At 43.4% G+C, this 12643-nt stretch overlaps 1 protein-coding gene across 1 annotated transcript in view; it reads right to left on the bottom strand.

Annotated features, from left to right (window-relative positions):
• LOC115166451 (membrane-associated guanylate kinase, WW and PDZ domain-containing protein 1-like) overlaps positions 1-12643 on the bottom strand; it is a 59413-nt gene that overhangs the window by 12989 nt on the left and 33781 nt on the right. Inside the window, exons 7-9 of the mRNA XM_029720350.1 lie at positions 9458-9638; positions 6893-6963; positions 5507-5674 (exon numbers count right to left, since the gene is read on the bottom strand). Coding sequence (XP_029576210.1) covers positions 5507-5674; positions 6893-6963; positions 9458-9638 — 420 coding nt within the window. The remainder of the gene's footprint in view (positions 1-5506; positions 5675-6892; positions 6964-9457; positions 9639-12643) is intronic.

The raw sequence follows: 12643 nt of genomic DNA, 5'->3' as shown, positions 1-12643 counted from the left end.
CATGGGAAAGAAGCACGGTGGCTGGGAAAAACTCCCTAGGAAAAACTCCTGAGAAAGGCCAAAAACCTAGGAAGAAACCTAGAGAGGAACCAGGCTATGAGGGGTGGCCAGTCCTCTTCTGGCTGTGCCGGGTGGATATTATAACAGAACATGGTCAAGATGTTAAAATGTTCGTAAATGACCAGCATGGTCAAATAATAATAATCATAGTAATTGTCGAGGGTGCAACAAGCACGTCCGGTGAACAGGTCAGGGTTCCGTAGCCGCAGGCAGAACAGTTGAAACTGGAGCAGCAGCATGGCCAGGTGGACTGGGGACAGCAAGGAGTCATCATGCCAGGTAGTCCTAGGGCTCAGGTCCTCCGAGAGAAAGAAAGAAACAAAGAGAGAATTAGAGAGAGCATATTTACATTCACACAGGACACCGGATAAGACAAGAGAATACTCCAGATGTAACAGACTGACCCTAGCCCCCCGACACATAAACTACTGCAGCATAAATACTGGAGGCTGAGACAGGAGGGATCAGAAGACACTGTGGCCCCATCCGATGATACCCCCGGACAGGGCCAAACAGGCAGGATATAACCCCACCCACTTTGCCAAAGCACAGCCCCCACACCACTAGAGGGATATCTACAACCACCAACTTACCGTCCGAAGACAAGGCCGAGTATAGCCCACAAAGATGTCCGCCACGGCACAACCCAAGGGGGGGGCGCCAACCCAGACAGGAAGACCACGTCAGTGGCTCAACCTACTCAAGTGACGCACCCCTCCCATGGACGGCATGGAAGAACACCAGTAAGTCAGTGACTCAGCCCCTGTAAAAGGGTTAGAGGCAGAGAATCCCAGTGGGAAGAGAGGAACCGACAAGGCAGAGACAGCAAGGGCGGTTCGTTGCTCCAGCCTTTCCGTTCACCTTCACACTCCTGGGCCAGACTATACTTAATCATAGGACCTACTGAAGAGATAAGTCTTCAGTAAAGACTTAAAGGTTGAGACTGAGTCTGCGTCTCTCACATGGGTAGGCAGACCATTCCATAAAAATGGAGCTCTATAGGAGAAAGCCCTACCTCCAGCCGTTTGCTTAGAAATTCTAGGGACAATTAGGAGGCCTGCGTCTTGTGACCGTAGCGTACGTGTAGGTATGTACGGCAGGACCAAATCGGAAAGATAGGTAGGAGCAAGCCCATGTAATGCTTTGTAGGTTAGCAGTAAAACCTTGAAATCAGCCCTTGCCTTAACAGGAAGCCAGTGTAGGGAAGCTAGCACTGGAGTAATATGATCAAATTTTTTGGTTCTAGTCAGGATTCTAGCAGCCGTATTTAGCACTAACTGAAGTTTGTTTAGTGCTTTATCCGGGTAGCCGGAAAGTAGAGCATTGCAGTAGTCGAGCCTAGAAGTAACAAAAGCATGGATTAATTTTTCTGCGTCATTTTTGGACAGAAAGTTTCTGATTTTTGCAATGTTACGTAGATGGAAAAAAGCTGTCCTTGAAGCAGTCTTGATATGTTCTTCAAAAGAGAGGTCAGGGTCCAGAGTAACGCCGAGGTCCTTCACAGTTTTATTTGAGACGACTGTACAACCATCCAGATTAATTGTCAGATTCAACAGAAGATCTCTTTGTTTCTTGGGACCTAGGACAAGCATCTCTGTTTTGTCCGAGTTTAAAAGTAGAAAATTTGCAGCCATCCACTTCCTTATGTCTGAAACACAGGCTTCTAGCGAGAGCAATTTTGGGGCTTCACCATGTTTCATTGAAATGTACAGCTGTGTGTCGTCCGCATAGCAGTGAAATTTAACATTATGTTTTCGAATGACATCCCCAAGAGGTAAAATATATAGTGAAAACAATAGTGGTCCTAGAACGGAACCTTGAGGAACACCGAAATTTACAATTGATTTGTCAGAGGATGAACCATTCACAGAGACAAACTGATATCTTTCCGACAGATAAGATCTAAACCAGGCCAGAACTTGTCCATGTAGACCAATTTGGGTTTCCAATCTCTCCAAAAGAATGTGGTGATCGATGGTATCAAAAGCGGCACTAAGATCTAGGAGCATGAGGACAGATGCAGAGCCTCGGTCTGACGTCATTAAAAGGTCATTTACCACCTTCACAAGTGCAGTCTCAGTGCTATGATGGGGTCTAAAACCAGACTGAAGCGTTTCGTATACATTGTTTGTCTTCAGGAAGGCAGTGAGTTGCTGCGCAACAACTTTTTCAAAAATTTTTGAGAGGAATGGAAGATTCGATATAGGCCGATAGTTTTTTATAATTTCTGGGTCAAGATTCGGCTTTTTCAAGAGAGGCTTTATTACTGCCACTTTTAGTGAGCTTGGTACACATCCGGTGGATAGAGAGCCGTTTATTATGTTCAACATAGGAGGGCCAAGCACAGGAAGCAGCTCTTTCAGTAGTTTAGTTGGAATAGGGTCCAGTATGCAGCTTGAGGGTTTGGAGGCCATGATTATTTTCATCATTGTGTCAAGAGATATAGTACTAAAACACTTTAGTATCTCCCTTGAGCCAAGGTCCTGGCAGAGTTGTGCAGACTCTGGACAATGAAGCCCTGGAGGAATACCCAGATTTAAAGAGGAGTCCGTAATTTGCTTTCTAATGATCATGATCTTTTCCTCAAAAAAGTTCATAAATTTATTACTGCTGAAGTGAAAGCCATCCTCCATTTGCGAATGCTGCTTTTTAGTTAGCTTTGCGACAGTGTCAAAAAGAAATTTCGGATTGTTCTTATTTTCCTCAATTAAGTTGGAAAAATAGGATGATCGTGCAGCAGTGAGGGCTCTTCGATACTGCACGGTACTGTCTTTCCAAGCTAGTCGGAAGACTTCCAGTTTAGTGTGGCGCCATTTCCGTTCCAATTTTCTGGAAGCTTGCTTCAGAGCTCGTGTATTTTCTGTATACCAGGGAGCTAGTTTCTTATGACAGATGTTTTTAATTTTTAGGGGTGCAACTGCATCTAGGGTATTGCGCAAGGTTGAATTGAGTTCCTCGGTTAGGTGGTTAACTGATTCTTGTCCTCTGACGTCCTTGGGTAGGCAGAGGGAGTCTGGAAGGGCATCAAGGAATCTTTGGGTTGTCTGAGAATTTATAGCACGACTTTTAATCTTCCTTGGTTGGGGTCTGAGCAGATTATTTGTTGCAATTGTAAACGCAATAAAATGGTGGTCCGATAATCCAGGATTATGAGGAAAAACATTAAGATCCACAACATTTATTCCATGGGACAAAACTAGGTCCAGAGTATGACTGTGGCAGTGAGTAGGTCCAGAGACATGTTGGACAAAACCCACTGAGTCGATGATGGCTCCGAAAGCCTTTTGGAGTGGGTCTGTGGACTTTTCCATGTGAATGTTAAAGTCACCAAAAATTAGAATATTATCTGCTATGACTACAAGATCCGATAGGAATTCAGGGAACTCAGTAAGGAACACTGCATATGGCCCAGGAGGCCTGTAAACAGTAGCTATAAAAAGTGATTGAGTAGGCTGCATAGATTTCATGACTAGAAGCTCAAAAGACGAAAACGTCATTGTTTTTTTTTTTGTAAATTGAAATTTGCTATCGTAAATGTTAGCAACACCTCCGCCTTTGCCGGATGCACGGGGGGTTTGGTCACTAGTGTAACCAGGGGGTGAGGCCTCATTTAACACAGTAAATTCATCAGGCTTAAGCCATGTTTCAGTCAGGCCAATCACATCAAGATTATGATCAGTGATTAGTTCATTGACTATAACTGCCTTGGAAGTGAGGGATCTAACATTAAGTAACCCAATTTTGAGATGTGAAGTATCACAATCTCTTTCAATAATGGCAGGAATGGAGGAGGTCTTTATACTAGTAAGATTACTGAAGCGAACACCGCCATTTTTAATTTTGCCCAACCAAGATCGAGGCACAGACACGGTCTCAATGGAGAAAGCTGAGCTGACTACGCTAACTGTGCTAGTGGCAGACTCCACTAAGCTGGCAGGCTGGCTAACAGCCTGTTGCCTGGCCTGCACCCTATTTCATTGTGGAGCTAGAGGAGTTAGAGCCCTGTCTATGTTCGTAGATAAGATGAGAGCACCCCTCCAGCTAGGATGGAGTCCGTCACTCCTCAGCAGGCCAGGCTTGTTCTGTTATAATATCCACCCGGCACAGCCAGAAAAGGACTGGCCACCCCTCATAGCCTGGTTCCTCTCTAGGTTTCTTCCTAGGTTCTGGCCTTTCTAGGGAGTTTTTCCTAGCCACCGTGCTTCTACACCTGCATTGCTTGCTGTTTGGGGTTTTAGGCTGGGTTTCTGTACAGCACTTTGAGATATCAGCTGATGTACGAAGGGCTATATAAATACATTTGATTTGATTTGATATAGATCAGTATGTAGTTTAACATCCACTACTATAGATCAGTATGTAGTGTATCATCCACTACTATAGATCAGTATTTTTTATTTAACCTTTTTAATTTAACCTTTATTTAACCTTTATTTAACCTTTATTTAACCAGGCAAGTCAGTTAACAACAAATTCTTATTTTCAATGACAGCCTAGGAACAGTGGGTTAACTGCTTTGTTCAGGGGCAGAACGACAGATTTGTACCTTGTTAGATTTGTACCTTGCAACCTTTCGGTTACTAGTCCAACGCTCTAACCACTAGGCTACCCTGCCGCCCCAGATACCTGTGTTAATCCTGCCTGTGTTAATCCTGCCTGTGTTAATTCTTCTTTTGTTAATCCTACTTGTATTTATCCTACCTGTGTTAATAATACCTGTGTTAATATTACCTGTGTTGAGGGTACCTGTGTTAATCTGTATATACCTGTGTTGAGTGTACCTGTGTTAATCTGTATATACCTGTGTTGAGTGTACCTGTGTTAATCTGTATATACCTGTGTTGAGTGTACCTGTGTTAATCTGTATATACCTTTGTTGATGGTACCTGTGTTAATCTGTATATACCTGTGTTGAGTGTACCTGTGTTAATCTGTATATACCTGTGTTGAGTGTACCTGTGTTAATCTGTATATACCTGTGTTGAGTGTACCTGTGTTAATCTGTATATACCTGTGTTGAGTGTACCTGTGTTAATCTGTATATACCTTTGTTGATGGTACCTGTGTTAATCTGTATATACCTGTGTTGAGTGTACCTGTGTTAATCTGTATATACCTGTGTTGAGTGTACCTGTGTTAATCTGTATATACCTGTGTTGAGGGTACCTGTGTTAATCTGTATATACCTGTGTTGAGGGTACCTGTGTTAATCTGTATATACCTGTGTTGAGTGTACCTGTGTTAATCTGTATATACCTGTGTTGAGTGTACCTGTGTTAATCTGTATATACCTGTGTTGAGGGTACCTGTGTTAATCTGTATATACCTGTGTTGAGTGTACCTGTGTTAATCTGTATATACCTGTGTTGAGTGTACCTGTGTTAATCTGTATATACCTGTGTTGAGGGTACCTGTGTTAATCTGTATATACCTGTGTTAATCCTACCTGTGCTGAGAGCTGGTGGTCCCCCAGGTGTAACGCTGTAGACCTGGAGGAACTCTCTCTGTTTGCTTCCTCCCACTATGTTGAAGCCGAACCCTCGCGGCCCTTTAGACAGACGGGTGTGGATGGAATAGCCCTTCAACTCTGCCGGCTGGTCCGTGAACGCAGGCACTGGTAGGGGATATGGGAGAATATACAACATTGGTTTATGGCAGGTACAGGTGAAGACAGAGAGTTAGTATTTTACATTTACATTTACATTTTAGTCATTTAGCAGACGCTCTTATCCAGAGCGACTTACAGTAGTGAATGCATACATTTCATACATTTCATACAATTTCATACATATCATACATTTTTTATTTTTTTTTCTGTGCTTTAACCTGTGCTTTAACCTTTATTTACTCAGGTTAGTCTCATAGAAGAAGTAAAAGCATGTCTAGAGAAAGCACAGGCCCAGGTCACAACCCTCTATATCTCTTATACAGATTGTCCATGTGTATTCACATAACAGACAATAGCTACAGTATCGTGTCTGTATGTGTGAATCCAGGGTTTTATAACTCATCCTCTGTCGCCCTCTGCTGTTCAATTATATGTATTACCAGCGCTCTCTGTGCCGTTCATGTACGAAATGCATTTTTTTTGTAATACAACATAATATTTGACACATTTTCCTGTCTATAAATGCAGAAAATATAGAAATATGTCTCGATTTGAAATGAACAACACAGCCGCAGTTCAGCGATTGACAACACTTGACTCAACAGGAAAGAGAGAAACTGAGATGAGAGACTGAGGATAAAGAAGAGAGGGGAGGGAGAGGTGGTAGAGCTGGAGAGACAGGGAGGAAAGGGGGAGAGAGGCAGGCGGAGGGAGGGAGGGAGAGGTGGTAGAGCTGGAGAGACAGGGAGGAAAGGGGGAGAGAGGCAGGTAGAGGGAGGGAGAGGTGGTAGAGCTGGAGAGACAGGGAGGAAAGGGGAAGGGAGGCAGGTAGAGGGAGGGAGAGGTGGTAGAGCTGGAGAGACAGGGAGGAAAGGGGAAGGGAGGCAGGTAGAGGGAGGGAGAGGTGGTAGAGCTGGAGAGACAGGGAGGAAAGGGGAAGGGAGGCAGGTAGAGGGAGGGAGAGGTGGTAGAGCTGGAGAGACAGGGAGGAAAGGGGAAGGGAGGCAGGTAGAGGGAGGGAGAGGTGGTAGAGCTGGAGAGACAGGGAGGAAAGGGGAAGGGAGGCAGGTAGAGGGAGGGAGAGGTGGTAGAGCTGGAGAGACAGGGAGGAAAGGGAGGCAAGGGGAAGAGAGGCAGGCGGAGGGAGGGAGAGGTGAATTTAAGAGGTGCTGAGAGTGTAGAGTGGGTAGACAGTGGGTAGACAGAAAGGTCTAGGAGACTCACACTCTGTTTTGCTGAGTATCTCCCTGCTCTGAGCTCTGGGGTCCAGCCAGCTGGTCGTCTTAGAGATATGACTGAGGAAGAGATAATAAGCATCATCATCATCATCATCACAATGACCTGTACCTCCCACCACACTATATCTTCATCACTTCACTCCCACACCACTCACTACTCTCTCTACTAACTCTATATAGTAAAGCTCTACTCTCTCCACTAACTCTATGTAGTAAAGCTCTACTCTCTCTCTCCACTAACTCTATATAGTAAAGCTCTACTCTCTCCACTAACTCTATGTAGTAAAGCTCTACTCTCTCCACTAACTCTATGTAGTAAAGCTCTACTCTCTCCACTAACTCTATGTAGTAAAGCTCTACTCTCTCCACTAACTCTATGTAGTAAAGCTCTACTCTCTCCACTAACTCTATGTAGTAAAGCTCTACTCTCTCCACTAACTCTATGTAGTAAAGCTCTACTCTCTCCACTAACTCTATATAGTAAAGCTCTACTCTCTCTCTAATAACTCTATGTAGTAAAGCTCTACTCTCTCTACTATCTCTATGTAGTAAAGCTCTACTCTCTCTACTAACTCTATGTAGTAAAGCTCTACTCTCTCTCCACTAACTCTATGTAGTAAAGCTCTACTCTCTACTAACTCTATGTAGTAAAGCTCTACTCTCTCTCTCCACTAACTCTATGTAGTAAAGCTCTACTCTCTCTACTAACTCTATGTAGTAAAGCTCTACTCTCTCCACTAACTCTATGTAGTAAAGCTCTACTCTCTCTCTCTACTAACTCTATGTAGTAAAGCTCTACTCTCTACTAACTCTATGTAGTAAAGCTCTACTCTCTCTCTCCACTAACTCTATGTAGTAAAGCTCTACTCTCTCTCTCCACTAACTCTATGTAGTAAAGCTCTACTCTCTACTAACTCTATGTAGTAAAGCTCTACTCTCTCTACTAACTCTATGTAGTAGAGCTCTACTCTCTCTACTAACTCTATGTAGTAAAGCTCTACTCTCTACTAACTCTATGTAGTAGAGCTCTACTCTCTCTACTAACTCTATGTAGTAAAGCTCTACTCTCTCTCTCTACTAACTCTATGTAGTAAAGCTCTACTCTCTCTCTACTAACTCTATGTAGTAAAGCTCTACTCTCTCTCTACTAACTCTATGTAGTAAAGCTCTACTCTCTCTACTAACTCTATGTAGTAAAGCTCTACTCTCTCTCTACTAACTCTATATAGTAAAGCTCTACTCTCTCGCTCTACTAACTCTATGTAGTAAAGCTCTACTCTCTCTACTAACTCTATGTAGTAAGGCTCTACTCTCTCTCTACTAACTCTATGTAGTAGAGCTCTACTCTCTCTACTAACTCTATGTAGTAAAGCTCTACTCTCTCTACTAACTCTATATAGTAAAGCTCTACTCTCTCTCTCTACTAACTCTATGTAGTAAAGCTCTACTCTCTACTAACTCTATGTAGTAAAGCTCTACTCGCTCTCTACTAACTCTATATAGTAAAGCTCTACTCTCTCTACTTACTCTATGTAGTAAAGCTCTACTCTCTCCACTAACTCTATGTAGTAGAGCTCTACTCTCTCCACTAACTCTATGTAGTAAAGCTCTACTCTCTCTACTAACTCTATGTAGTAGAGCTCTACTCTCTCTCTCTACTAACTCTATGTAGTAAAGCTCTACTCTCTCTCTCTACTAACTCTATGTAGTAAAGCTCTACTCTCTCTCTCTACTAACTCTATGTAGTAAAGCTCTACTCTCTCCACTAACTCTATGTAGTAAAGCTCTACTCTCTCTCTCCACTAACTCTATGTAGTAAAGCTCTACTCTCTCTCTCTACTAACTCTATGTAGTAAAGCTCTACTCTCTACTAACTCTATGTAGTAAAGCTCTACTCTCTCTACTAACTCTATGTAGTAAAGCTCTACTCTCTCCACTAACTCTATGTAGTAAAGCTCTACTCTCTCTCTCCACTAACTCGATGTAGTAAAGCTCTACTCTCTCTCTCTACTAACTCTATGTAGTAGAGCTCTACTCTCTACTAACTCTATGTAGTAAAGCTCTACTCTCTCTACTAACTCTATGTAGTAAAGCTCTACTCTCTCCACTAACTCTACGTAGTAAAGCTCTACTCTCTCTCTCCACTAACTCTATGTAGTAAAGCTCTACTCTCTCTCTCTACTCACTCTATGTAGTAAAGCTCTACTCTCTCTACTCTCTCTATGTAGTAAAGCTCTACTCTCTACTAACTCTATGTAGTAAAGCTCTACTCTCTCCACTAACTCTATGTAGTAAAGCTCTACTCTCTCCACTAACTCTATGTAGTAAAGCTCTACTCTCTCTCTCCACTAACTCTATGTAGTAAAGCTCTACTCTCTCTACTCTCTCTATGTAGTAAAGCTCTACTCTCTCTACTAACTCTATGTAGTAAAGCTCTACTCTCTCCACTAACTCTATATAGTAAAGCTCTACTCTCTCTACTCTCTCTATGTAGTAAAGCTCTACTCTCTCTACTAACTCTATGTAGTAGAGATCTACTCTCTCTACTCACTCTATGTAGTAAGGCTCTCCTGAGTCGCTGAATGCCAGCTCCCAGTTCTCGGGCAGTGCCCCTCCACCTCGTGTGGCGATGCTTATCCCTCCATTCTCTTCTCCCACGCCGTCTCTTGAGTCCCAGGATTGGCTGAGAGCTAACGCTGTGGGCGGGGCACTGCTGATGCCTACTGAACCTCCTGCCAAGACAACAGACACATATACAGACAGACACAGAGATTGTGAAGCAGTAACCAACCACATTTCTACTATAAATGCATAATTTCCCATGGACATAATATCATAAACAACAGTTTTACATAAACACACACACACACACTTCAATAACTTGTGCATTAACTTCTACTTTAAGTCACACAATACACATTCATCAAGTAATTCACCCCACGCGATAATTCATCACTTTGGTTTTTCCCAGTCAACCAATAATTGTTCCTCGATGACTCGTAGGCTAATTTGCCTCCTAGTTTAAACCGGCACTTCAACAAGGAAGCAGCGCGGTGCTTCAGGCAAACAGAGGTAGGATACATGATATGACTCTACCAACATGTCCATCGTTATTCTAATAATATATTTCACATTACTAGAGCATGTACGTTTATATGGCCAACTTTATACACGGCAGAAACATTGTTAACAAGTTTACATTGTTTTAGTAACTGGCGTGCGCCAAAACAAACACTCGACTTTGACGCCTTATGGCAAACGGAATGCGCTACTCAATCCAACATTCTCTTTGGTTTCAGGATTCTCGACTTCTTTACCTTGAAGATAAATACAATAAAGACTCTTCAAACAATCATCTGTTTCAGTGTCGTTGTCTACAAGTCATGAACATGCGCTCCATGACAGAGATACACACACACACACACACACACACACACACACACACACACACACACACACACACACACACACACACACACACACACACACACACACAACGGACACAAACACACACACACAAACACACACACACACACACACAAATACACACACACACACACAACGGACACAAACACACACACACACACAGTATTAAAATAGTCCTTTAACTCAGGACACTGTAATCTCCAATCTAGGTCCAGATGTAAACAGATGTCCCCATTGGCCCCCTGTGTACTCAGTGTAACCCTGTGGACTCAGATCATTGGCTCCCTGTGTACTCAGTGTAACCCTGTGGACTCAGATCATTGGCTCCCTGTGTACTCAGTGCATTACCGCTGACTCAGATCACTGCCTCTGGTCAAAGGTAGTGATCCTTAGGGAATAGGGGGCCATTTGGAACATGGCCTCAGTCGTTATCCTACGGATGGATCCCTTCCCATGTTATCCTACGGATGGATCCCTTCCCATGTTATCCTATGGGTGGATCCCTTCCCGCGTTATCCTACGGGTGGATCCCTTCCCACCTTATCCTACGGGTGGATCCCTTCCCATGTTATCCTACGGATGGATCCATTCCCATGTTATCCTACGGATGGATCCCTTCCCGCGTTATCCTACGGGTGGATCCCTTCCCGCGTTATCCTACGGGTGGATCCCTTCCCGCGTTATCCTACGGGTGGATCCCTTCCCGCGTTATCCTACGGGTGGATCCCTTCCCGCGTTATCCTACGGATGGATCCCTTCCCACGTTATCCTACGGGTGGATCCATTCCCACTTCTCAGCTCTGCTCTGGTTCATCATACCCCATAATACAAGTAGGCACGCAACGCAAAGAGAAAACTATCTTGGAACATTACTACCTGAACTTGTCCATTAAGTAGGATATTTGTTCTCTGTTTCAAAACGTTTTGATTTCCTACTGCCCTACTGAACATGACCCAGGTGGTTGACTTATTATGGGATATTATCACTGTCTGGGCGGTGATTGCTGTAGGTGTTGTTGTACCTCTCTTAGTTAGTCCCATCCCCTCCTGCTGTTTTCAACTCTCTAGAGACAGCAGGAGTGGTAGGGTTTTAGGCTGGGTTTCTGTACAGCACTTTGACATACCAGCTGATGTAAGAAGGGCTATATAAATACATTTGATTTGATTTTGATTTTATCTTACCCCCACGCGGAAAAAAACAGTTACGTTTTACAAAATGTCCTGTGCTGAATGAGGAAAAACAGACCCCATCCTGTCTTTGATTACAAACCAATTGTACCACAAGGACCATAGTTAGTCCCCTCCTCCTCCTCCTCCTCCTCCTCCTCCTCCTCCCCTTATGTACCCCAATGGGGGGGGGGTCAAGGGGGTCAAATGTTGACACTTTTATGATGTGCTGATTCTAAGGAAGTGGGTAGAAGAGAGGAGTATTTAGCCTGATGCGTCTTCTGTCCTAAGGAGGGAACGGTTTGACCACTCTTCTAAACAATGTATCCAAATGAATGGATCACTACATGATTGGTATGAACCCAATATTTAATTTATTTATTTTTCTGTGTAAAAAGTGGTGGCAGCAACTGATTATTGTAACACCGTTAATCTGAGTGACATATGAATAACCGATATTGTCCACAGCGGGTGTTAATCTGAGTGACATATGAATAACCGATATTGTCCACAGCGGGTGTTAATCTGAGTGACATATGAATAACCGATATTGTCCACAGCGGGTGTTAATCTGAGTGACATATCAATAACCGATATTGTCCACAGCGGGTGTTAATCTGAGTGACATATGAATAACCGATATTGTCCACAGCGGGTGTTAATCCGTTACCGCTGTCGGTTCAACCCTAATTAATAAGGTAACCTATAGTTAGAAACTTTACTCTTCTCCCGTTTTCACAAAGATGAATTTCCAATTCTCCAAAATCCTGTGTTGTCAGATCTGCCTGTGGCTAGGCTACATCAACCTGTTCAATTGAGCTGTAGCGTTCCCCATGTCAATGAATATACTGTGTTCCATTTACATTTTAGTCATTTAGCAGACACTCTTATCCAGAGCGACTTACAGTAGTGAATGCATACATTTCATTTCATGCATTTTTTTTGTACTGGCCCCCCGTGGGAATCAAACCCACAACCCTGGCGTTGCACACACCATGCTGGCGTTGCAAACACCATGCTCTACCAACTGAGCCACGGGGAAGGCTGTTAAAACAACCGTGCATACAACATTTTCACTCTATGCATGTGTAACCGCTGTGAAATGGCTAGTTAGTTAGCGCTGGTGCGCGCTAATAGCGTTTCA

The sequence above is a fragment of the Salmo trutta genome, chromosome 28 (genome assembly GCF_901001165.1).
Source record: "Salmo trutta chromosome 28, fSalTru1.1, whole genome shotgun sequence".
NCBI lineage: Eukaryota > Metazoa > Chordata > Actinopteri > Salmoniformes > Salmonidae > Salmo > Salmo trutta.
The sequence above is the reverse complement of the archived record's forward strand: the minus strand, read 5'-3'. Positions and strand labels throughout refer to the sequence as shown.